This window comes from Dermacentor albipictus, chromosome 1 (genome assembly GCF_038994185.2).
Source record: "Dermacentor albipictus isolate Rhodes 1998 colony chromosome 1, USDA_Dalb.pri_finalv2, whole genome shotgun sequence".
Classification (NCBI taxonomy): Eukaryota; Metazoa; Arthropoda; class Arachnida; order Ixodida; family Ixodidae; genus Dermacentor; species Dermacentor albipictus.
In genome coordinates, this window is record NC_091821.1 from 37994996 (window position 1) to 38020929 (window position 25934).

The 25934-nt window shown below is 44.2% G+C and overlaps 1 protein-coding gene across 1 annotated transcript in view; it reads right to left on the minus strand.

Moving 5' to 3' along the window:
* Positions 1-23899, minus strand: part of LOC135901076 (isovaleryl-CoA dehydrogenase, mitochondrial) — an 88327-nt gene extending 64428 nt beyond the window's left edge. The window contains exons 1-2 of the mRNA XM_065430750.1: positions 23728-23899; positions 11243-11332 (exon numbers count right to left, since the gene is read on the minus strand). Of these exons, the coding sequence (XP_065286822.1) occupies positions 11243-11332; positions 23728-23871 (234 nt within the window). The 5' untranslated portion in view covers positions 23872-23899. The remainder of the gene's footprint in view (positions 1-11242; positions 11333-23727) is intronic.
* Between the last annotated feature and the right edge of the window lie 2035 nt (positions 23900-25934).

Genomic DNA, 25934 nt, shown 5'->3' on the forward strand with positions numbered 1-25934 from the left:
CTCCTATACCAGACCTCGAGGATCGCGTGATGCATACATCACAGGCACCGCCTTCATTTCTTTTTTTTCTCCTCACTTTTCCGCAGCGCAGCGCACTTCTACTGACGGCATCACACACAAGGTGTTGTGATTGTCTCGTTTCGCGCAGCGCACGATTATGCGCGCTGTGCACGAGAACACCTGACTAGCAGTATAAGTCAGTGCACACAAATACTGAGGCAGACGCAAGCGGATCACAGAGCATGATCCCGCCCTGGAACACGGTAGAAAATGACATAATTTCGGTGTCTGCGCACACGACTGCACAACGAAGGAACAAGCAGACGAAACGTAAGTACAGCTCTCTTTCTGCAGTGCGAAGTAAAACAAAAACATGCAGACATTCGCTTTGTGTGTTTTATTATTTCTCTAAGCTTTACAGGGTGTCTACCAAGTTGGCATTTCAAAATTCCCTGAGTTTTCCAGGTTGAAAAAGCCACCAGGGGGCCGAGTGGAGCGGACGCGCTTCGCATGGGCTGCTGCTTTTATCGTGAGTTATTGCGGTTAACCTTAACCAACCTTCACGATTTTGTGCCACTGAACTCAACAAGGCAATCGGCATCGAAAGTCGCCAGAATTACCACGGTGAGTGGATTTGTTTACTTTGACGCACCGAGCAACGAGCACCTCGGCATATTCGAACACCGTTCTCCGAACGCCGCACGCGCCCCAGGAGCGGGCCCGCGTGGCCTCGCGAGCACCGAGAATGGCAGGGGAAACGAACGGCAGTGCTCACGAAATGGACATAGAGAACAATAGACAAGACTCCACAGCGGTCCAGAGCAACATGGAATTCGATGAGAACAGCGGCAAGACGCTGAGTCAAGCTGGCCCATGGTTCCAAGCAATCAAGGCAAGAAAAAACAAGAAGGCGCCGAACGAGGACCGCATACAAGAGAGAGGAAAGCAAGAAAACCCCCAGAACCAGCAAGGAGGACTGAGCGCGAGGAGCAACCCGAGAGTAGAAGCAAGCATGCAAGCCACCAGCAACCACCAACGGCAGCAAGATCAGGGAAGCCGAACCAACGGCAAGCCACCGCCGCGACGCGTGACGCCGCCGCTGCCAGAGAACGATTACAAGGTGGTATACCGACCAAGAACCGGCATGAAACTGTCAAGCTGGCCGGACGAGAAGATCACCGAAGGACTTGCAAGGGCAAGTGGTTCCCCTTTCAAAGAATTTTGCGCGAACGTAACCATCCAAACGCAGTGGAAGCAGAACCTGATAATTGCCAGCACCGCAGACGAGGACTACGCACTGAAACTCGGTTCCATCAACGGCATCGAACTTGGGGCGGCTACATACGAGATGACGCCGTACATCAAACCGCTCCCAGGAACAGTACGTGGAGTCGTGCACGGCATCACTGCGTGTACGACGGAGAAACGACTTGCGGAACTGCTGGCAGCCAACAACTGTGGCATCCTGCATGCGAGGATGCTCGGCAAATCCACCTCAGCAGTTATCACCTTCGAAGGTCCGCACATCCCTTTCTATGTGAAGGTGGCCGGCTCGTACACACGTTGCCGCCCATACCGCAGATCGGTACAGTATTGCAAGGCCTGCGGAGAAATCGGCCACCAGCAGGACGTATGCCCCAACCCAGACAAACACATTTGCAACAGGTGCGGGGTGCAGAACCCACAAACAGATCATGATTGCCAGTTGCAGTGCAAACTATGTGGGCTACCTCACGAGACGGCAAGCAAGGAGTGCGAGAAAAGGCTCAAGCCAAGACCCCCACCCCTGTACGTGAGGGAGAGAAGTAAATCAAGAGGGAGACAAGGGAGACAAGTTCAAGCTCCTCGGAACATCGAACAAGTAAGCCACAGCAAGAACAGCAGAAGATCAGCTGGGCGGAAGTGATAGCCAGTTCCAAGTCGACAAACGACCAATTTCCCTCACTGCCGACACAAGAGCGAAATTCAAGATACGAGGAAACCATCGCCTCCCTCAGAAGGCAAAACGCCGACCTGATGAAGCGGAATGAAGTGCTCATGAAGCGTCTAGAAGAGCAAGAAGGACGTCAGGAGGAACGGGACAAAAGAGCTCAGGCCAGGGAACAAGCCCTGGAGAGGAAGCTCCAACATCTCATTGAGCAATTGCAAAAACAGCAGACACCGACCATAACGCCAACGCCGCCGAGGGAACATACTCCCCCGATAGAGGACCTAGAATCGGGAATAGAGTACAAGGTGAACAAGGCCCGAACCGAAGACAAGACCGAACTGAGAAATGAATTCCGAGCCGAACTGGCTCAGGCCGTCGACACCATAAGCAAGTCTGTGGCAGCCACCGTCCAAGCAGCCTTACAAACGCTCCGCCATGAGATCAACCAGATGGGCAACGAGCTCAACCAACGCATCTCCATCCTAGAAAGGGAAAAAGAGCAGGCAAGGAAAAAGCCAAAATACCCCATCAGAGAAGCCCAGATGAACGAGACTCTGGGAAGCCAAGATGGCGAATAAAATAGCAAAGAAGAAAGAAGCGACCGAAACCCTCAAAATTTGGCAGTGGAATTGCAGAGGAATAAATCGGAAACGGCAAAATTTACTTCACCTATGCACCCTACACCAACCTGACGTCATCGCGTTACAGGAAACAGAGACAAATAATATTACGATGCGTGGCTACAAAACGCACATTGCCCAAGGAAGGACCAGGACCGCCGTCCTCATCAAGAAGCACTACACGACGCAGCAGCACGAAATCAACCACAGAATCGAGCACACTCTGATTGAGCTGGTTCCTCCCAAGAAAACCCTGCAGAGCCTCTACATCCTGAATGTATACAGTCCTCCGCGCGACACGCTAAAGGACTTGGACAAGTTACTGAGAGAAGTGAAGAAAGTCACCGACGGTCAGAAACTTCTCGTGGTGGGCGACTTTAACGCTCCACACGTGGCTTGGGGCTACCGATCAACCAACAAGAAGGGTATGGACGTGCACAACGCGGCACAACACCACCAGCTGACGTTGTGGACCGATCCTCTAATACCAACTAGAATCGGCAACAGTGTCTCCAGAGACACCAGCCCAGACCTGACCTTCTCCACTGGCTTCAGGCAAGTCGAGTGGTCGAGACTGGATGAGACTCTGGGCAGCGACCATCATATCATCCAGACCGAAATCATGCACCACAAAACCCCTGTGAGATTAGGTCAAGCCAAAATTACAGACTGGCCTGCTTTCCGCAAAGATGAACACCCCAGCAGCCTAGAGAACATCGAGTAGTGGACCAAGAACGTGATGGACTTGGTTACCAAGTACACAAAGACCATCCAACTCACTGCGGACAATCCCGAAGTCGACCCACACCTACTTCACCTCTGGGAGGCCAGGCGAGGACTTTTGAAGAGATGGAAGAAGCAGAAGAGAAACCGCAAACTCAAGATCCGCATTGCCGCAATCTCGCGGCAGGCGGAGGAGTATGCTGAAAAACTCGGACGTCAGAACTGGAATCAAGTGTGCGACCAGTTACAGGGAACCCTCAGCAACCGAAAGACCTGGGCCATTTTAAAGACCTTTCTGGCGAAGACGGAATCAAAAACTGTCACGGGGCAACACATACAAAGACTTATACACAACTTCCAGGGAACCGAAGAAGAAGCGCTCGAAGCCATCACTGCGAAATACATCGGAGACGAGCAACAACGGAAGACGCAGCCAGTCATTCACCCGGAGTACGAGGGGGAACCCAATCCGGATTTAGACCAACCTTTCACCAAGTCGGAGATCGTGGCAGCCATAAGAAATCTCACAAGGAACACGACGCCCGGCAGGGATAAAATTAACAACAAGACCCTCCGTAACCTGGACGACGGGGCGACGGAGAGTTTGCTAAAGTATATCAATGAAAGCTGGGAGACGGGCAGTATACCGGCTTCCTGGAAGCACGCGGACGTAATGATGATCCCGAAACCCGGCAAGCCCATCAACCTACAGAACCTGCGTCCGATCTCTCTTACGTCATGCGCGGGAAAACTCTTCGAGCACATGGTCCACAATCGTCTCTCGCCCTACCTGGAAGAAGGTGGGCACCTGCCGAACACTATGTTCGGTTTCCGGCCTAACCTCTCCACCCAGGACATTCTACTTCAGCTTAAAGAAGAAGTCATCGACGGCCTCAGCACATGCCACAAGAGTGCCATCCTGGCACTCGACGTGAAGGGAGCCTTCGACAACGTCTCACACGAAGCAGTGCTGAACAGCCTACAACATACCAACTGCGGACGGCGGACATACAACTACGTCCGGGACTTCCTGACGGGTAGAACGGCGACCATAGGCCTGGGGAATCTCAGGACCAAGAAGTTCCCAGTACCGCAGAAAGGAACCCCCCAGGGGTCGGTGATCTCCCCGTTGCTGTTCAATATAGCGATGAGGGGATTGCCGAACCTCTTGGAGAACATCAGGGGTATCCGTCACGCAATATATGCAGACGACCTGACCATGTGGACGTGCACGGGATCGGCGGGCGAACAACAAGACGCCCTGCAGGAAGCCATCGACAGGACCGAGCATTATCTACACCACTGCGGTCTTTCATGCGCGCCGGAAAAGTCGGAGCTCCTGATCCTCAAAAAGAGGACAAGAGGGCGGCCTCCGCAGGACACACCTGACCCAACGTTGACACTAAATGGAGTCAACATACCCAAGGTGGACACACTTCGTATTCTGGGCCTCACTTTCCAGAAGGACGGTGCCGGTCTCGCCGCCATTAAAAAACTGCAAGCGACAGTTATCCAAGTCGCGCACTTGGTGCGAAGAGTGACAAACAAAAAGCACGGCCTGAAAGAGCAGGACACAATCAGATTAATACAAGCCCTGATAATCAGCAGAGTCACTTACGGCACCCCGTACCTGGGTCTCAAGAACAGCGAGAGAGACAAATTGAACACCCTAATACGAAAAACCTACAAGCTGGCACTGGGGCTTCCACCGACGACGTCGACGGAGAAGCTGCTCAGCCTGGGCATACACAATACTTGGGAGGAACTTGTAGAGGCCCACAAGACCAGCCAGATAGAGCGACTCAAGCTCACCAGCACGGGTAGGGACATGCTAATAAGACTGGGCTACCCAGTCGAATATGAGTCTACAAAACAGCGGGTTCCTCTACCCCTGAGGGAGAAGATCACGGTGGCCAGCATCCCGAGAAACATGCACCCTGAATACCACAGAGAAAGGAGGCGAGCGAGAGTGAAAGCTCTACGTAAGGCCTACGAAGGACCAAAACAAGGAGAAGTCCGATACACCGACGCGGCAAAGTACAAGAACAGAGCGGCCCACGCTATCAGCGTGATCAACGGCCAAGGACAAGAGGTAGCTGCGGCCTCGGTAAACACTACAGACATCGACTGCGCGGAAGAAACGGCGATAGCCCTGGCGGCCACTACGGGCCAGCGAGAGGAAGATCTACTCACAATCATCACCGACTCGCAAACAGCATGTAGAAATTACCAAAAAGGCCGCATTTCCAAACAAGCCCTGAGCATCCTCGAAAAACGAGACAATTTTCCTGAACTGTACATTGTCTGGGCCCCGGGACACGAGTCCCTGGCGGGTAATGTAGCGGCTAATGCCGCTGCCCGAGATCACATTCTCCGGGCTATCCCACCAGGTTCACGAGCGCCGGTAGACCAACAAGATAGCGTCCCGAAAAGATACGCCGATATCCTGAGCCACTACAGGCTGAGTAGGAGGATCTATCCGCCCCCGCATCCCCAGCTGACAAGAGAAGAGGCGGTGATGTTCCGAAAACTACAGACCGGCACATTCCCGCACGGCACCCTGCTACACGCGATGTACCCTACGAGCTATACCCACAAATACGCTTTCTGCTCTAGGCCCAATACCCTCTACCACATGGTATGGGAATGTCAGCAAAACCCATCGACACCGCCCATCACCGGACCAACCGTCGAGCAGTGGGAGGCCCAGCTGACAAGCTCGAGCCCTGAAGACCAGCATCGCCTGGTGAGCAGGGCCAAGTTATCAGCTCAGGCCCACGGCATCCTGGACTAGGGAAGCCGCCCACCTCGGACGATTTTACCGTCGGCTCATTTCTACTAATAAAGTTTATTCCTCCTCCTTTCCAGGTTTTCCCTGAGTACCGTTGCAAAATTCCTTGAGTGACACAGAACTTCATTTTATATCAAGACAGGTTAACACTACGTCACCCGATGCTGTCACACTCTGGTAAGCATGTTCCAAATAATTATTTAATCCAGTAAAACTTTGAGTTGGCCAAGTTGGTTCATGGCTATTCAAAAGGCGCAGCACGACTGGGATGGAGACAGAGAAACACAAACCACAACACAAGCACTGGCTGCTTCGACATGCCAGTCCAGAGTGGTCTCATCTTGCATCAAGCACAAGGTTGTCCCACTAAAGTCCAAGCCATCTTTCGTGTTCTTCAGCTGTCCTGGGGACATTGTGAGCGAGTTTACAAGATCTTTGAGTCACAGGTGGCGCTTGTGTTGTGGTTTGTGTTTCTCTGTCTTCGTCCCACTCGTGCTGTGCCTTTTGAATAGACTAAATCCAGTTTGAAAGTAAGTTGTAGTGCTTATATTATCCAAAAAGAAAACAGAAGGGAAGGGTTAGTAAAAAGCACAGGAAATATATGTTTAAAAAATGGTAAAACCCATTGCAAATCAAGTCGCACATTCTCTATATACAAATAAAACGGAAATGCATACAGAAGCAAATATTTTCGAATATGAGCTATTTCTATCAACTGATAGCAAGCTCATTGGTATGAAGCCCAAATTTTGTCACAAATGAGATTCTCTCTCAATAGCTGGTAAGTCAACCTCAACTGTCTTGATATCCTCTCAGCCTGTGCACAACACCTCAGTGTTGCATTTCACTGCTTTAAAGAGTTTATTTTGGTTTGGATAAGGGACACCTGCATCTCAGCATCAGCCAACACTTTGTTTTTTGAGCTCAAGCTCCTTCAAAGAAGTGGCGGCATGCTTCCTATCCCGTTCATTCCTCAATGCATAGGTCCTTTCTGTTCTCATCTTCCTTCCACCACGCGTTTGCCCCACGAACCATTTGAAGCATCCTCTTAGTGAGATTTAAACTCAACGTCCTATATTTCGAACTCCCTAGGGGCCGCGAAGACGTCAAAAAAAATTAATGCATGTTTTTTACTGCCTTTAAGGGCTCAAATCGCCACAGACACATTCGAAAAGGCCTGCCAGTACACTTATTAGGCATATCGGTGCTCGTACTACGACAGAAGATGACGGGTGGACGCGTGTATAATTAAAGAATACATACTGCGTGAATAAAAACACGAACGGCGCAACACAGGACGAGCGAGTAAACAGGACAGAGCGCTGACTAGCCACCAAATGCTTTATTTGCAGAAACAACATATAAAGACATCATGAATGTGACAAAGAACATAGAAAGGAGGATAAGAAAGATAACTGTCAGCCAAGAAGATAATCAAGTTCTTTTGTTGAGAGCGTGAGGGACGCAGAACTGTCGCACGCGTTGCCACTTTTGAATATGCAAAATGCTTCAAAGATTTCCAGCGCATGCTTTTCACTATATCTGCCAATTATTTCGCACTTCTTAAAGATCGGGGTGCAACCACACGTGTTACAGTGGGCAGCTAGATGACTGTATGGGTTTCCTTTTAGTGAAGCGGCATGCTCGCGCGGGCAATCATTAATGCACCTCCCCGCTTTGCCCGATATAGCAATGTTTACAATCAAGCGGGATTTTATAGACCTGCATTGTACAGTATCCTCCCTATTGACTATTTTGCACAACTCGCTCAGTTTATTAGGGGCAATGCACACCACCCTCACTCCTGCTTTGGCCGCAATTTTCATAATGTTATGGGAAACACAGTGTACATAAGGAATGATGGCAAGCCTAGATTCATGCTTTCTTCACACCTCCCTGACTGCTAATAACTCAAGTGAATAGAACACCTTTTTAGAATCTATGAAGGCAATAGACAGGGGTTGGTTATATTCAGCAGACTTCTCAATAACCTGATTAATGAAATTAATGTTATCAAAAGGTGAATACATATTTCTAAATCAAGGCTGTTTCCCGAGTTGACTTAATTCAAGCGTAGCATCCATTCCGTTTGAAATTGGCTTAGTGAATATGTAGTGGCCCGATAAGGACAGCAAGTTATTCTTCCAAACCTCTGGTACATTCGAGGCCATGAGACATTAGGCTTTTGAAGTATAGAATAGCTCCATCATCTTTAGCCGGATCCCCCATTATTGCAGATTCTCCTACCAATTTTCCCCTGGACATACATTAGTGAACCAAAAGATATGATATTTCGAATTTGGGTCCTATTAACTAAACTGCTCAGAATGTTGGTGCTGCATTATGCCCGATCGCTAGCTGAGAGCAATAGTTTCTTGAACAAGCACTGCCATCTTACTTTATTCATATCACATAGCCCACCCACAGTGCATGTAATTTGCGTATTCCAAGAATGAAGGAAACTGTATATATCAACCAGTATATGAAAATAATTGTGCGCTGGTGAGAAAAATTCTAGTGATAATTGAAGAGGTTAGTCGAGCAAAAGGCTTAGCATGCTACTACAGGTTTACTATGTATTAAGAGATCAAAGAAAAAGTAAAAAAGGCACACCACCCACTAGCACAAAAACTCTGAATGGGCCAGCAGTGAGCATCATGAAATGAACCAAGCTGTAAGTCAAGCTTCATGGCACGCAAGATAACAAAATTTTATCCATCTCTGTTCCTTTTGGCTGCAACACATAGATGGATAACATTTTGGAAAATGCAGCTGATAGCAGCTGCATGAAACTTTCAAACACTTGCTTTAGAAATGTTTCGCTACTGCTGCTGTTTATTCACAAGCATTTAACTTTGCAAACAGATTTACCATAGTGGCCTGTCCCTTTTTTTTGCTAAGTTTGACCATGGTGGCATTTGTAGTTATGCCAGGGCAGTGAGCTAAATTTTTCTTCCCTCATAAAACTGTCTTATAACGTTCCAGAGCACTTCTAAACATAATTTATTGCAAAGGCCACAATTAAGCCACACACTTTAAACTTTGCGAACACATATCCTATAACGTGCCCTTTATTTTTGCAAAATATTATTATCTATTATTATATATTAACAATAAATAATATAAATAATAAAATAATAAATATAATAAATAATAAAATATACTATTTTTGCCAGGATAGCGAGCCAAATTTTGCACTGGTCATAATGCTCTGGAGCACTTTCACACATAATTTATTACAAACACCAAAATTAGCCCATACACTTCGAACTTTGCCAACACATTACCTATAATGTTCCCTTTAATTTTGCCAAATATAAAAATGGTGCCCTGCTTAGTTCACTGAGGAATGCCAAGAATCAAACTGTGAACCTCGTATGACACATGAAATTAGGAAAAGAAATGAAGGTATGGCAATTTTTTGCAACGCTTTTAAATGAGCCAGGAACGGAAAAGTTTCACCACAAATTACACTTATTCCACTTGTTTTCGCTGAATTTGAAGTTGGTGTCTTGTACAGTTATTTTATGACTGTGAGAAACATTGCAGGTACTGGCAGTATGACACCATGGAACACTTGAATAGGTAACTTTCTGGAAAGACTGCAATTGACCTACACAGACAAGACATTTATTGTTTGTCAATCAGAACATACCTACTTCAATAAAATATAAACAATGTGCCTCGCATAGTTCATCAGGAGGACCGGGAAAAAGTAACTGCATGACTCATATAATGCATAAATATTGGGAGAAAATGAGTATTCAGTAATTATCTTCAGACCAATAAACTGATGGAAACAACTGAAACTTTCAATACACATCAGCAATGGAGTGGTTGTCATTTCCTGAAAATGTGCAATTTCTGCAGTTTCCAGTCCTCCCAGGGGTGCGGAGAAACTGTGTAAGCGTTTCATACAGCACTTCTAAATATGCAGAAAACAATGGCTTAGCAACTTTTATTTCACCCCCAGTAAATGCACACGCTTCAAAATTTGCCATGACACTGCTTCTAACATTCCCCAAGTTTCCTCAAAATATAAATTCCGTGAGTGATTTGGTTCAAAATATAAATTTTGCTATTTAGTTCTCTAAAAAAATTTTAAAGCCTGGCTTATATTGTCTTCAGTGCTTCTGGACCCATTAGCTGCTTTGCTGAAAAAGAAAAACCATAACAGGGCATTTACATAAAGTGAATAATGTGGAGGTGCTAGCTAGGTGCACTCATCAAAAACAGCATGTGTGGCCGCTATCATGATTTCCGCTTACCTTGCAAATAATGTTGTTCTTTTTTTTTGTTTTTTTAGATTTCTATCCTTTCACACGTGGCAGTACAGTCGATGATCCAGGGTACAGACAAGTACTTCATTAGGCAAAAGCTTTATACTAGCAGTACACTCTCGGAGAGAAGCAAAATACAAGAAACAGCACTAAAAGAAAACAATAAAATTCAAACAGCGCGAAACGACAGGACCAGAATGAGGAGGAGACAAACACGGCGCTGAACTTACAACTGTTTTATTTGAAGTAAGAAGTCAACATTTATACGTACAAAACTGGGCACGCATGCGCCCGGTCATACATCGATGATCAGATACAAACTCCGGACAGCCAACATTCGTACGCGTTGTACCTGCCTTGCAATCTACCCTTTATGCAGCGATGCCATTTCTTTCGCAAAACATCTTTAATCTTGTCGGCAAAAGAAACGGCATTGCTGCATGAAAGGTAGATTGCAAGGCAGGTACAACGCGTACAAATGTTGGCTGTCCGGAGTTTGTATCTGATCATCGATGTATGACCGGGCGCATGCGTGCCCAGTTTTGTACGTATAAATGTTGACTTATTACTTCAAATAAAACAGTCGTAAGTTCAGCGCCGTGTGTGTCTCCTCCTCATTCTGGTCCTGTCGTTTCGCGCTGTTTGAATTTTATTGTTACCATGCAACACCAACTCGCCCAATCCGCTGCTCTTCTAAAAGAAAATCTGAGGAAAAAGCAACACTTATGGAACACGCACACCTCTTGTATGACGTAATTTCAGAATTTCACTTAGTGGGTTGCCCTATGAAACAAAGCTACCACAGCCACCTGCAGTGACAACTATTTTATTTTTATTCTTTCTAATTTTTTAGCCTGTACTCTGGACACCCACATACATTCACTTTTGTCATACATACCCGAAAACCTGGAAAATGATTGTTCTTGTCGATGTCTTTTGCATGTGGTGCAAGCTCTTTCTGGGCAAAGTTGAATGCTGCTTCCCGGAGCTGCAATGAGAAAAATTAAATTGTTGGTGAGCAGTTTAAGATTGGCAGAGACTTTTGACACAGTCAAGGCAGAGAACTATCGGCTACTATAGAACACCCAAACTCAGCAGTCACTGCCAGCTTTATTGATGCTTTTATGTGCTTAGATAAACACAAAGTGTAATTAAAAAGCAAACTTTGTAATAAATTTCAATATTATTTCATTATTCACAATGGTGCCAAACGGCTAATCTGTCACTTTTTGCAGTTCAGTGTTGCTAATAGTGCACTTTGAACAGTCATCAGCAGTGCTATAGAAGCCTGTTGGAAGAGCTATATGAAAGGCATTCCCCAATCATTTGCTAACGCAAGACCATGCTAGCAAGTTGAAACACCGACTAGTGAATAGTGAATAGTTTTGTCCTCTGCAATACTTCCATTCACCAACTGTTGGAAACAAAATGCAACTGCTGATCCTGCAGTCTTGACATGTGTTTATGAGCCAGTAGCAAAACACGTCTATCGCAGATAAATCAAGGGAGTTTTTTGCCTGTAAAATCCTCAGGGCTGAAATTCTCTGCCATAAGGCGGCTTCATAGGTGGCATGGTTATCTGACTAAGCTAGCTTCGATGCTCAGTTGTTATAGTCAGAAGTTCGAATCCTCGAGGTGTGTTTCATTTTTCTCTCTATCTCTTTTATTATTATTATTCTTGTTTAATTTGAAGGTGGCAATCTTGAATTCACCTCTTCCAGTACTCAACTCCAGGCTTGGAGTGGCGCCTGACACTGTCAAAAACGCCGAGAACTAGTGAGGCTATACTGATCCAATTAGGAAGGCCCACTAAGCTTCAACAAAGACACTCTCTCACAGAACAGGAATTGGCCTCCGTGCTGCAGCATTCGGCCACTACCTCCCTCATGACTCCTACATTAACCCATGGCCCTCTGTCCCCAGCAGCTGTGAAGCACCTGACCAAGGCGGCGGTCAGACCTGTAACGCAGCAGAGGGTGCTAAGAATCTCTGGACCCAGACAGGCCACCAATGGAAACTGACCCTGGCAACCTTTAACACCCAAACTCTCTCGAGTGAGGTTAGCTTAGCAGGACTTTTTGAGGAACTATGAGGCATTGTTTGGGACAACATTGGCCTTAGTGAGGTTAGAAGAGCTGGTGAGGCTTATACAGTGGTGAATAACGGCCATGTCTTCTGCTATAGAAAACTCCCAGATAAGAAGCAATACAGGGTAGGATTCTTCATCTTTAAGGACATAGTGGGCAACACTGACGAATTCTTGAGCATTAATGAGAGGGTAGCAGTAGTCATAACAAATCCAAATAGCAGGTATAGAATAAAGGTGGTACAAGCCTACACTCCAACCTCCAGACATGATAATGATGAAGTAGATCAGCTTTGTGAAAATGTGGAATTAGCGATGAGAAAAGTGCAGACTCAGTATACTGTAGTAATTGGCAACTTCAATGGAAAAGTGGGGGAAAAGCAGGCTGGTGAACAAGCAATTGGAAGTTACAGCATCAATTCTAGAAACACTAGAGGTGAGATGGTTACGAGGGTTGATCCAGAAATAAGGTTCTCATCAATTTTAGAAATATACAACATTGTTTATCCTCAGAAAAATTTACATCATTGGAAAGATAAAACTTTGCTCTATTTTTGTACATAATCACCATCTTTTTCTACGCATTTTTGTAGACAGTGCTCCAATTTCTGTATCCCAATGTTGTAGAACTCCAACCCGTTGAGGAAGCGTTTCACCTCTTCTTTTACTTTATCATCGCTCCGGAAGCACTGGCCACTCAAATGTTCCTTTAACTTGGGGAACAAGTGATAATCACTAGGCACGAGGTCGGGACTGTACGGTGGGCAGGGTATGTCAGTCCACCCAAAGTTTGTCAACAGTTTCTGGGTGTGACGGGAGACGTGACGTCGGGCATTGTCATGAAGCAGTGTTACACCGGCTGCCGGTCGTCCTCACTGATGGCTCTGGATAGCTCACTTGAGTTTTCCTAAGTGTTTCACAATAACTGTCTGAGTTTATTGTTGTCCCACATTCCATGAAATCAATCAGCAGTATCCCCTTACAATCCCAAAGAACACTCGCCATGACTTTGCCAGCAGAAGGAGTTTGAACTTCCTTGCGACTGGTGACTCTGGGCAACACCAGTGTTTGGATTTTTGTTTTGGGAGTGAAATGAAACACCCACATTTTGTCTCCTGTAACAATGGAGTCCAGCAATCCTTCCTTATCTCCTTGACACTTTTGAAGAAACTGGCGAGCACAGTCAAGGCATTTCCCCTTGTGGTCTGATGTCAATAGCTGCGGTACCCATCAAGCACAACACTTGTGATACCCCAATTTTTCAGTCAAAGCTATTTCTACTGTACCGTAAGAACTCCCAGGAATCTGAGAAACAAGGTCACAGACAGTGATCCTCCTGTTTTGAAACACTTCTTGTTGGACTATCTTGATAACTGCCTCCGAAACTGATCGTCTTCCACTCCGTTCTTCATCGTGCACTTCCTTCCGACCGACACTAAACTCCCTGCACCACTTTCGGACGTGTTGAACAGACATACACTTGTCGCCATACACCTCTGTCAACTGACGATGAATATCCCCGGGTGGGGTCCCTTTGGCATGCAAAAAAAACAAATTAAGGAACGAATCTCGCACTTGGCGGAATCAACAATGGGGAACCTCCATATTGGACGGCTGCTGAGCCAAGAATGAGCGGCACAGCGAAGTGCGGCTGGGGGAATCCAGAGTGGTGGAACAGCCGCACGCAGCAGTGTTGCCGGATTTTGCCTCGCACCTTCCGATGTGGCTGGAGCTCTTTGGGAACCTTATTTCTGGATCAACCCTCGTAGAATTTGCAGGAAAGGAATAAGCCCCGTATAATTAATACTGTCTTCAGGAAGCGTAGCAACAGAAAGTGGACATGGAAAAACCCTAATGGAGAAACAAGAAATGAAATCGATTTCATACTTTCTGCCGATCCCAGCATAGTGCAGGATGTAGAAGTGTTAGGTATGGTAAAGTGCAGTGATCATAAGTCAGTGAGGTCTAGGATTTACCTCAATATGAAGAGAGAAACAGTAAAACTAGTCAAGAAGAAACAGGCCAACCTAGACGCAGTAAGGGTAAAAGCAGACCAATTCAAGCTGGGGCTTGCAAATATGCAGCCTTAGAAAAGCAAGATGAAGATGCCATAGGAGTAATGAGCGAAACTGTAACTAGGCTGGCTTCAGAAGCAGCAATTGAAGAGAGAGGTAACGCACCAAGGTAACCTGTAGGTAAGCTGTCCCAAGCAATGAAGGACCTAATAGAGAAACAACAAAGAATTAAAGTGTCTAACTCAAGAGATAAGATAGAATTTGGGGAATTGTCAAAATTGACAAACAAGGGGAAAATAAAAGATATTCAAAATTATAACGTAACAAAGACTGAGGAAGCAGTAAAAAATGGACGCAGCATGAAATCAATTAAAAGAAAACTTGGCATAGGACAAGCCAAGATGTATGCAGTGAAAGATAAGCAGGGTAATATCATCAGCAATTTTGAAGATATAGTAAAGGCAGTGGAATAATTCTACAATGACCTGTACAATACCCAGGGCAGCCAGAATACCTCCACTGAAAGTAGTAATGAACAGGCTACACAGGTTCCTTCTATAACGATGCATTCCTTCTATGTGATGAAGTTAGCAGGGCCTTAAAAGACATGAAATGAGAAAAATCAGCAGAACATGAATCAAAAATGGAGGAGACATCATGCTGGAAAAGCTTGCGGCCCTTTATACGGAATGTCTCATGACTTCAAGGGTCCGAGAGAACTGGAAGAATGCCAACATTATACTAATCTACAAAAAGGGAGATGTTAAATAATTGAAAAATTATAGGCCCGTTAGCTTGCTTCCAGTATTGTATAAAATATTCACCAAGACTTCAGTCAACCAAGGTAACAGGCTGGCTTCAGGAAGGGATACTGTACAATGGATCACACCCATGTTTTCAAACAGGTAATCAAGAAATCTGCAGAGTACAATCAGCCTCTATATACTGCTTTCATAGATTACAAAAAGGAATTTGATTCAGTAGAGATACCAGCAGTCATAGAAGCATTATGTAATGAAAGAGTACAGGAGGCTTACGTAAATATTGTCACGTGGTGGTGACATTGAAGAACACAGTAGCAATACTGTGAAAGACAAAACAAACTTTTATTGGGCGAACCTGTGCCCACAAAAACAGGCTACACTTATAGCACAACGATAGCGGCGAACACGGTCGGCGATCGTTGAAAATCTGATCAGCGGGTCAAGCGCGTCCACTTTTATACATCAGTCGTCGAATGTTCTAGAGTAATCGCTGGGACCCACGTGTCTTCCACAAAGTTCTACACTATTCGCGTCGCGCACACATGCGATCAGATTACAAAAGGTTCGGTCACACACAGCGGGTGGAAGCATCGATAACATTCTAGAAGCTTTCGATACATGCAGGCGCATTCTGCGCTGTACGATAACATTTGTTAGGCGGTGAAACATGTCACCCGATAAAGACAAATAAGTATGCGTGTCAATATCTTGGAAGATATCTACAAAGATTCTACAGCTACCTTAATTCTACACAAGTACAAAAATACCTATAAAGAAAGGGGTCAGACAAGTTGAGACAATCTCTCCAATGCTATTCACTGCATGCTTGGAAGAAGTATTGAAGCTATTAAACTGCGACAGCTTAGGAGTAAGGATCAATGGCAAATATCTCAGCAACCTTCGGTTCGTAGATGGCATTGTCCTGTTCAGCAACAGTGGGGACGAATCATAACAAATGAGTGAGGACCTCAACAGAGAAAGTGTAAGAGTGGGGTTGAAGATTAATATGCAGAAAACAAAGGAAATGATCAATGGCATGGCAAGGGAACAAGAGTTCAGGATTGCCAGTCTGCCTGTAGAGACTGCGAAGGAACACCTTTACCTAGGTCTATTACTCACAGGAGACCCTGATCATGAGAGGGAAATTACAGATGAATAAAAATGGGTTGGAACGCATAGGGCAGACTTTATCAGATCCCGACTGGAAGCTTACCATTATCATTAAAAAGAAACGTGTACAATCAGTGTATTCTACCGGTGCTAATATATGGGGTAGAAACTTGGAGACTTACAAAAAAGCTCGAAAACAAGTTAAGGGCCGTACACATAGCAATGGAACGAAGAATGATAGGCGTAACGTTAAGAGACAGGAAGAGAGTGATGCGAATCGGAGAGCAAATGGGGATAGCTGATACTATAATTGACATTGAGAAAAAGAAATGGAGCTGGGCAGGTTATGTAATGCGTAGGTTAGATAACTGGTGAACTATTAGGGTTACAGAATGGGTGCCAAGAGATGGGAAATGCAGTCGAGGACGGCAAAGGACTAGGCGAGGTGATGAAATTAAGAAAGCTGCAGGTGCAAGTTGGAATCGGTTGGTGTAGGACAGGCATAATTGGAGATCGCAGGGAGAGGCCTTCATCCTGCAGTGGACTTAAAATAGGCTGATGCTGATAATGATGAAATCCTACAGTATAATGACATACATGATGAGATGCTCAATAATCAAACCTCTCAAATAAGAAAGCACCTTGCCAAATGAGCACTGGGGAGCTTTGGAAAACAATTTAATATAATTTATTGATAGTGAGAACTGAACATCATGTCAGGTTTACGCTGAATACCACTAGCTAACCAGAAATTACCTTTTGAGTTAACAAGCTTTCATGCCATAAGATTTGCCAGTTGAATGCCCCACAGCAAGAGGTCAGGAAGAAATACTAAAATGTAGGCATGGTGATGTAATATTAGTCGCAGTAGTCAGCTACCCATTTATGACCAGAAGTAAGTTAAAAAGAAACTGCACTTTCCCCAAAAATCACAAGTGCAAAACATCTCTCTACCACAAAGGTTAACTAACATAAGGCCTTGAAAACTCTGTTTTTGATGACGGCATAAAATCGGAAGCATTTGGAACATGTACAAAGGCAGAGCACCCCAGAGCAATTGAAACCAATAATCATGTTTAGTGAGGCCGCATAATTTATTTCCACTTCAAGACAGACAAGAAAGTGTCCTTAGCAGTCCCATTTAATTGAAGCAATGCATAGGACAAAGTATACTATCCTAATTTATTCAAATCAGACTGCACAAGGAAATGACTGCAAAGCAAGTTATACATTACCTATTCAACACACAATGCTACAATTAGCCACATTGCATGAACAATGAGCAACAAGGAGCAAAAAAGGAAAAGAAAATGCTACAGACACAAGAGCTGCTGCTTGGGAGTGATGGTTGCAACATGAAACAGCATACAAAGGAACAAAGATTGAATAACCTCTGTCTCTGTCATGGTGGCAAAGGCCAGTGACTGTTCTCTAGTGTAGACAAGTCTAAAGCCACTGGAGCATTCTCAAAGCATTGCTAGCAACAAAACTCAAGGTAGCGGTGGGGCAGTGATGGCTGTTTGTCTGTATGTCTTCCAAGCCAACTGACGGGATTTGCCGAAAGAATTTCACTTTAATACTTGTCGTTTGCAAGTTTAACACTTGTGGCACCCTACAACAGTAAAATCCTGGCATTTTTCAAAAATAAGAATCCACGAAAGATTGAAAGTAATGAATGAATATATGGGGTTTTACGTGCCAAAACCACGATATGATTATGAGACACGCCGTAGTGGGGGACTCCGGAAATTTTGACCACCTGGGGTTCTTTAACATGCACCTAAATCTAAGTACACAGGTGTTTTCGCATTTCGCCCCCATCGAAATACGGCCGCCGTGGCCGGGATTTGATCCCGCGACCTCGTGCTCAGCAGCCTAACACCATAGCCACTGAGCAACCGCGACAGGTGAAAGATTGAAAGTAACTACCATATTTTAAAAATATAAGTACCTCCAATTTTCTTATGGCAGGAGTGCCAAAAGAATGTTTTGAATACGAGTGCAGCAGCCCCTATTGATTCTGAACATTATCTGTCAATTTTCAAGCTTAACGTCATGCCCAAGCCTTTTGACATGTGAAGAAGTGCAAACAAGCTCGATGGAAAGACCATTTGAAGCCTTATGCCCATCACTTTTTGTTGCATCGCTCACTGCACAGTCCTCAGCTTTTTCTCTAGCATCCTTGTTATCCTCCAGCCTTCAGCCTCATAGGTTAATGGTGACAGAATGCAGTGACTTTTCAGGAATAATGGTAAGCTGTTGGCCATGCCTTGGAAGTGCCTGCCACACATGTTGCAACCTTACCTTTAATTCTCTGAAAATTCCCTTCTCATGATTCGGGTGTTCTCCTGCGACTAGTTAACCTAAAAAAATTTTGCACTCTAGCACAGCTCCAAGATGCTGACTACCAATCATAAACTTTGGTTCCCTTGCCAGCCTACTGAACATTACCTTAGTCCTTTGCATGTTAATCTGCAAACCCACCATTACTAGGAAGTGTAGGTTACAGTCTTTAGTTATTTCTTGCTAGTCATCTACAGTATTGCTGAACAGGCCAACGTCAACTACAAACTGAAGTGTGCTGAGATATTCCTCGTTGATTTGCACACATACTCATTTCTAATGTAGCATCTTTAGTTAAGGGTGCGTGAATTTTCCACACTTTCGAAAAGTGAATCGAATAACGTCCCATTCGATTCAGTTCTCGAATCAAATAGTCAGTATTTGATTAGGTTGATTAGGTTCACAATGAAAAAGTCACTATCTGAAAATCCCAAAATTTTTCAAGTACTTTACTTCCTATTCAATTCAGTTCTCAAATCAAATAGTCAGTATTTGATCAGGTTGAGTAGGTTCACAATGAAATAGTCACTATCTGAAAATCCCAAAATTTTTCAAGTACTTTACGTAGTGAACTGTACACAATTAAACATGAAATTGAAGCGAAAATGCAGTAAATTTTATCTCGTCCACAGTAGACATAATGTACTAGAGCATGCTGCGTCGCTCAAACAGCAAGACTTTTCCGGCTTTACATGATCGAAAAAAAAATGTTTAGACACTGCATTCGGCTGTGAGTATTGCTTGGTACTATTTATAGATGCAGCATCTCTGTCCTCTGATTGGAATAAATCAGAATGTTTCATTTTAACATACTTTATAAACTAGTGGCACCATCACAACCATTCAAACGAGAGAAAAAATTTTTTTTTACTCTGCCACCACTGCAGACAGCACGAATGTGTTATTTGGTCGTGAGGATATGCAGATACTTAGTGGCCCACAAGGTTACTTTCATCAACTTTATGTGATACTGCATGACTGCGTATGCCCTGAGCCTGCAAAAGACCTGCTTAGTTGTTCACTCCCTTTGCATTCTTAAAGCATGCTTTATAATGCAGTGTAATAACAGAATATTTCAAGTGTTGTGAATACCAGGATGTAAAAGCTATTTAATAGTAATGGTGAGAAGGTTGCACATCATTTGTTAACTATTAGAAAAATATTTAACATTCGACTTGATTCACTTCTGGCACAGTTCAATTCATATTCAATTAGATTCACTTTTGACAATACTTGATTTCTGTACAATTCATTCTCAAAAACTGCTACTCGCACACCCCTAAAACTTCACTACTTCTTCCAAGCATGCAGTGAACAGCGTTGGAGAGATTGCAACACCCATTTTAATCAGCATTTTTCACTTTCCTTATGAGGAAATATGGTAGCTGTGGAATCCCTTTAGATATTTCTTAAGGTAGTCAAGCATGCTTCAACTCCTTCATTATGTAATGCCTTCATGACGTCTCACATCTCTACTAAATGTGGCAATGGTGAGCAGTAATTTACGTAGCTGTCCATAAATACTTTGTATATTTGAGATGACTATGGAGAGTTTGATTTTGGGTTTCTCTATAAGAAAGTTATGTTTCATTCATATTTTACAATAGCATTTTACTTTATTCAAACCTAGACCCACTTCCCAGCACTGTCTACTATCAACCTTTAAGAAAGTAAGCATGATGGAAATGGCTTGACAAATCGGTACACAAGAACGAAGAAGGGACACCTTCATTCTTGTATGCTGTTTCATGCACTACTTCCATCATGCTTAGTGTAGACCAACTAGCCCAATTTTCCATCCTATTAAACTTTAAGAAAGTGATTACTAGTATTCTACCCCCATTGGAATGTGCGCATCGTGGCCAAGGACCGAGCCCACTGTTGCGGATTAGAATAGTGCTTAGGCCAGGAATCCACCTAGCATAGGGATGAGTACGTCCGGTAGTAGAAATGAAGGAAAAAGGGTCTATTCTATCTTATTTACACTGGCTCCAGATACGGAAGCCCTCTCAATGTAGGAGCGTATTAACATCTGAGTTCACATCAGGACCATGTCAGCCACCTCCACACCAAAAATCACCGTACTTGAAACAGTTGTCTTATCTAGGAGACTAAACTAGGGAATCTGATGACTATATCTCGGTCAATCACAAACATCACACCATTCTGCTGGACTTCTCCTCCTATGCTGCACCTTCGCTCCCGCATATGGTGCAAGCATGTAGCAATCTGGGAACCTGAGATCGATGTGGTTCCCACGGTAGCCTGCTACATTGACCCCTTCCTCAATTAGTACAGCTTGTCAGGGTCAGGTTCAGGTAGAGTGATCTTCACGGTAATTAGCCCCTCCATGGAGGTCAGCAGATGCTGTCGCCCTAAAGCGAGCTCCTTTGTTTGCACATCACAGTCTATGTCGGGCCCGCCCCATCGTCATTTGGGTGTGAGCTGATGAAAGGATGGCCTCGTGGGAAATGTCCAAGGAATGCCAATCGCTGTATTGAAACGTAACACCAGAATTGCGTAATCTAAGACAGAACACTGCCACTGAGCCACTCTGGCAGCTGAAGTAGATTTCTCAAGTGTCATTAGTTATAACCGTCAGCATACCCTACTAGCACTACAGTAATCGTTCTAATGAACTGCTGCGACACTCTCTCACTCCTTATGAGGAATTACCGTCCTTCAGTAAGCCAAAATGTTAAAAGTAGATTGGTTCAACAAGCCACTTTAGTAAATGAGAATGTTGGCAAATCTTTTTTATCTAATAAAATGCATTAAAATGTCACCAAATAAGTAATACGATTTCTGCTGTACAATCTGCATTTTTATATGAAATGACATGTGGTGCCATGTTTCTGTCCGAGTCACAGCCAAAGTAGCCAAATCAACTGATTTAACAAGTGGTTCACGAGTGATTATATTAGAAGTCCTTCAAAGAGGCAAATTTATTATCACGCGCACATAAATACTCTGAAAGGTTGGCAAAGTCTGTCAGAGAGGGAAGTTTCATTCTGAAAGAATCAAAAGAGCAGGAAGGGTAGTGTCATACTATAGAATGCAGTAATTTTTTTAAATATCTGCATTATAAACCACCCAGCTGATGAGTAAATGGTGGATAAGATGTGCTGTATTGTCAGCAACATGCATTCTTCAATGGGCATCTTTGATCTGTTGTCCCCGACTGCCTAGGGCAGTCCAAGAAGCTGCGCACGCCAACACACACTGGCTGGAAACAGCACCTCGTGTAGTTCAGGACAACAAATCAAGGGTACCTGCTTAAAACAAAATCAGTAATCTGCTCATGATGAGCTAAACAATGAGTAGCCTTTGCAAAGCTGTCTACATCTATCAAAAAAGAAAGTTCTAATATTATTGTTCTTATATTATTATACCAGCAATTATATCGACGCTCCAAGCAAACTTTCACAATAGCATTTGATTTGCGCCTTGGGGCTCTACATATATTTAGGTATATGTATCCTATATGCTTATCCATGCCGTATATGTGAGTTATATTGCTAAATGATTCAGTCGCTAAAGTTGTTCATACCAGGTCTTACGTTCTTGACTAAATTATTTCTCAGAATTTTGAGAATGGCAGCCCACAAACAAAGTCATGACACATAACATTCACAGCACATGTCTTTATCTTAAATCTTCTCCAACTATTAAATATTACAAGTGCAAAACAATATCTGTGGTCACACCTGAATGTAATGCAATTTCACTGCTGCAGCCCTTCACGGGCAGCATATTGGTGCCTGTGATGTCATTACAGGCCCTACACGGCGTGTTACAGCTTTTAAAAGTGCCAGAAATTTTGGCACACCCGCGTATTTAATGTCGGCGTTTGTCAGGCCTGAAAATAGTTAGATCACCGTCTGAGAAGTTCAAGCACAATGCTAAACCTTGCCTTCGCAGTAGGTCCTTCATCCTTTGGGCAAAACTGCCAATTTTTCCATATAAACTAAACAAGCTTGTGATATGAATGCTAGACAAAGCCAGGCAAAGAATGTTTTCAAGCCAACAGTTTGTTAACGTCCCAACTAGGCTGTTTTATTGTGACTGATGAATGTTCACCAGGCAGTGTGCAGTTCCTTTATGAAGGTTCCATTATGAAGGTTTCATTATGATTTCAAATTTAATGAAGCACCTATTCATTTTGTGTCCAGCAGCTAAGTTAATGATAAAGAAAATTCTGTTTGGAAATGATGCAATAAAACACACCAACGTCCCTATCATTCATCTCAGCAACGTGGAAATAATGCCGCGCCGCTTGTTCTGGGCATTATAGATATGACAGGCGCCGAGTTGCGCCTTCGTCCTTGCTTCGCCACAAGCACGACCACGAGAACGAAAGGTGAGAAATGCTTCCTATCGTTAGCTCCCAAGCCGTTGCACTTCAAAAAAATTTTAGGAGGGAAGGAGGACCGAGAGAGAGAAGGTAACACGTGAAACTCGTTAGCCAATCGGCGCACGGGACAGGGATGATACTATCGAGCCATACTCGCGTGATAACCTTAAAATCTCGCCAGCGCGTTATTTTCTTCAGAACGTACTATGATTTTCTCTTTTGAGTTAAACGTGAAATACGTCAAATGATGAACAGTCATACCTTATGTCGCTTTCCCCTGCTCAAACTACTGCTGGTAACAGCAGAAAGAGAAAAAAAAAACATATACAAGAATTTCTGAGACCAGCGGGCACACTTTTTTTTTTTTTTTGTCCAGTAATCCTTGCTCGAACAGGCACCGCAATTTAAGAGCACGGAATACAAGATCAAATAAATTAATAAAATATAACATGCAGCAGGAGATCTCAAATACGAGCATCAAACGTGGACCGGTAGATGTGACATCCAGAATTCGTGTCAGCTCACATACGAACTAAAATACCATATGGAACGAATAATTGTTCCTTTAGTGAAGCGATTATTACCTGGAGTTGAATAGCCGGTTAGTGAGCTCCCACAAAATGTACTACTTCCTCTAGACCAGATGGGTATCGAATAGGACGGGAAGAAAAACAAGAAGCCCTGAAAAAAACTAACACAAAACAATCATACCTCTTTTTGTTCGGGGCTTAGGCCATACATAACATCTTGTACTGGATAGTAAGCGCAATTTCTTATCGACAGCCTGCATGGCAGTCCTCTTGTCGATTTTCCTAGACGAAGAAGCGAGCACCACATACCCCTGGCAGCAGACATTTTTGAATAGTGGCTGTTGCCGGACGAAATCCACCGCGCCTCTAGAGTAAGCGGTGCGGCGAAAGAATCGCGCGCAGTGGCACACACATATATAATTTAAGTTGTATCTTGCCACACAACGATAAACGTCATCTGTCTTGGCCGCATTTCCTTTCTTTTAAGAGTGTGCCGACAGGAAAGTGGCGGGCGCGGCGTTTTCAAGAACACTCTTAAGACGGTTGCACCCTTTGGGGTGTATATTTGTCCCACAACAATAATCGTCATCTGCCTTGCTTGCGTTTCCTTTCCTGAAAACTCGGCACTCGCTACTTTCCTGTCGAGAATGCTGCGTCACACTGATAACGCGCATGCCGTTCGTGACTGGGAAGTACCGGGCTCGCTGCGTTAAAGAAAGGAAGCGCGGGCAACACGGATGACGATTATTGTTGTAGGACAAGATACGCCCCAAAGGGTGTAAATTTTTCTAAGAGTGCTCTTAAAACGGTTGCACCCTTTGGGGTGTATAGTTGTCCCACAACAATAATCGTCATCTGCCCAGCTTGCGTTTCCTTTCTTGAAAACTCGGCGCTCGCTACTTTCCTGTCGAGAATGCTGCGTCACACTGATAACGCGCGTGCCGTTCGTGACTGGGAAGTACCGGGCTCGCAGCGTTAAAGAAAGGAAACGCGGGCAAGGCAGATGACGATTATCGTTGTGGGACCAGATAAGCCCCAAAGGGTGTAAATTTTTCTAAGAGTGAAGAGTGAAAGGAAACGCAAGCAAGGCAAATGACGATTATCGTTGTGTGGTATATATACACCCCAAAGGCTGTAAACTATTTTAGAGTGCACTTTAGAACGGTTGTAGCGGGTGCAACGCCGCGCCCGCTGCTTTCCTGTCGGGAATGCTATGTCATGCTGATAACGCGCATGCCGTTCGTTACTGCAAAGTACCGTGCTCGCCGCGTTAAAGAAAGGAAATGCGGACAAGACAGATGACGATTATCGTTGTGTGGCAAAAGGGTGTAATTTTGCTTAAGAGTGCACAACGATAATCATCTGTCTTGCTTACGTTTCCTTCATTGAAAACGCTGCGCTCGTTACTTTCCTGTCGAGAATGATATGTCACGCTGATAACGCGCATGCCGTTCATGACTTATAAGTACCGGGCTCGCAGCGTTAAAAACAAAAGGAAACGCTGGCATGACAGATGACGATTATAGTTCTGTGGCAGCTCACAATAAATATATTATTTTTAAACCTCTCAACAAACTAAGTGACTTCGAACTCACCCTAAACTTTTAAGGAATGGCGCTGCAGCGCGTTGCACCTGAAAATTTTTCGGGGTTTAGTTCGAAGAAACAATGTCTTCGAACATGCACGTTAATAAGTTCACGATTGAATTGGGCAAACCGCTTGGTTGCTTCTACAGACTGAAGGAATTAATTCCAATCACACTAAAGAATGCAATATATTATGCTAATCTTTCCTCGCGTCTTTCATATTGCACTTTAGTTTGGCGTACTACAACGACCACCAACTATAACAAACTGGGGCGGCTACAAAAGAAGGTACTAAGAATCTTTGAGAACTTTAATGGACACCCGAGCCTATTAACCACTGGTCCCCTATTCATTAAACATAATATGTTTAAAGGGTCTAAGTTATACGATTATAAACTATCTCTCTATATGTATAAAAAAAAAAAACTTCCAAACGATACAAAACATTCCCCGTATGACTACAGCATACGTAACAGGCTAATACCAGTGCCGCGTACACGTACAAATTACGGTAGATCTAGGCTGTATTACTGCATACCAACACTATACAACCTCTTAAAAACTCACATTAATTTCAGTGCAACACTCGGCACGTTTAAATCGGAGTTGCGTAATTACCTGATAAAGCAATGAACTTTTTCTCTTTTCTTCTCCTGGCTGTTACATTTCCTGCAGTATTGGTGCATTCTGTGGTAGTGTCCACCGTGTATGCTGTATCTGTATCAAGCAATTAATTTCTTGTTCATAATGACTGTATGTATTTACAATTGTTCGAATTTGTGAAATCCACTGCCTGTTGCTC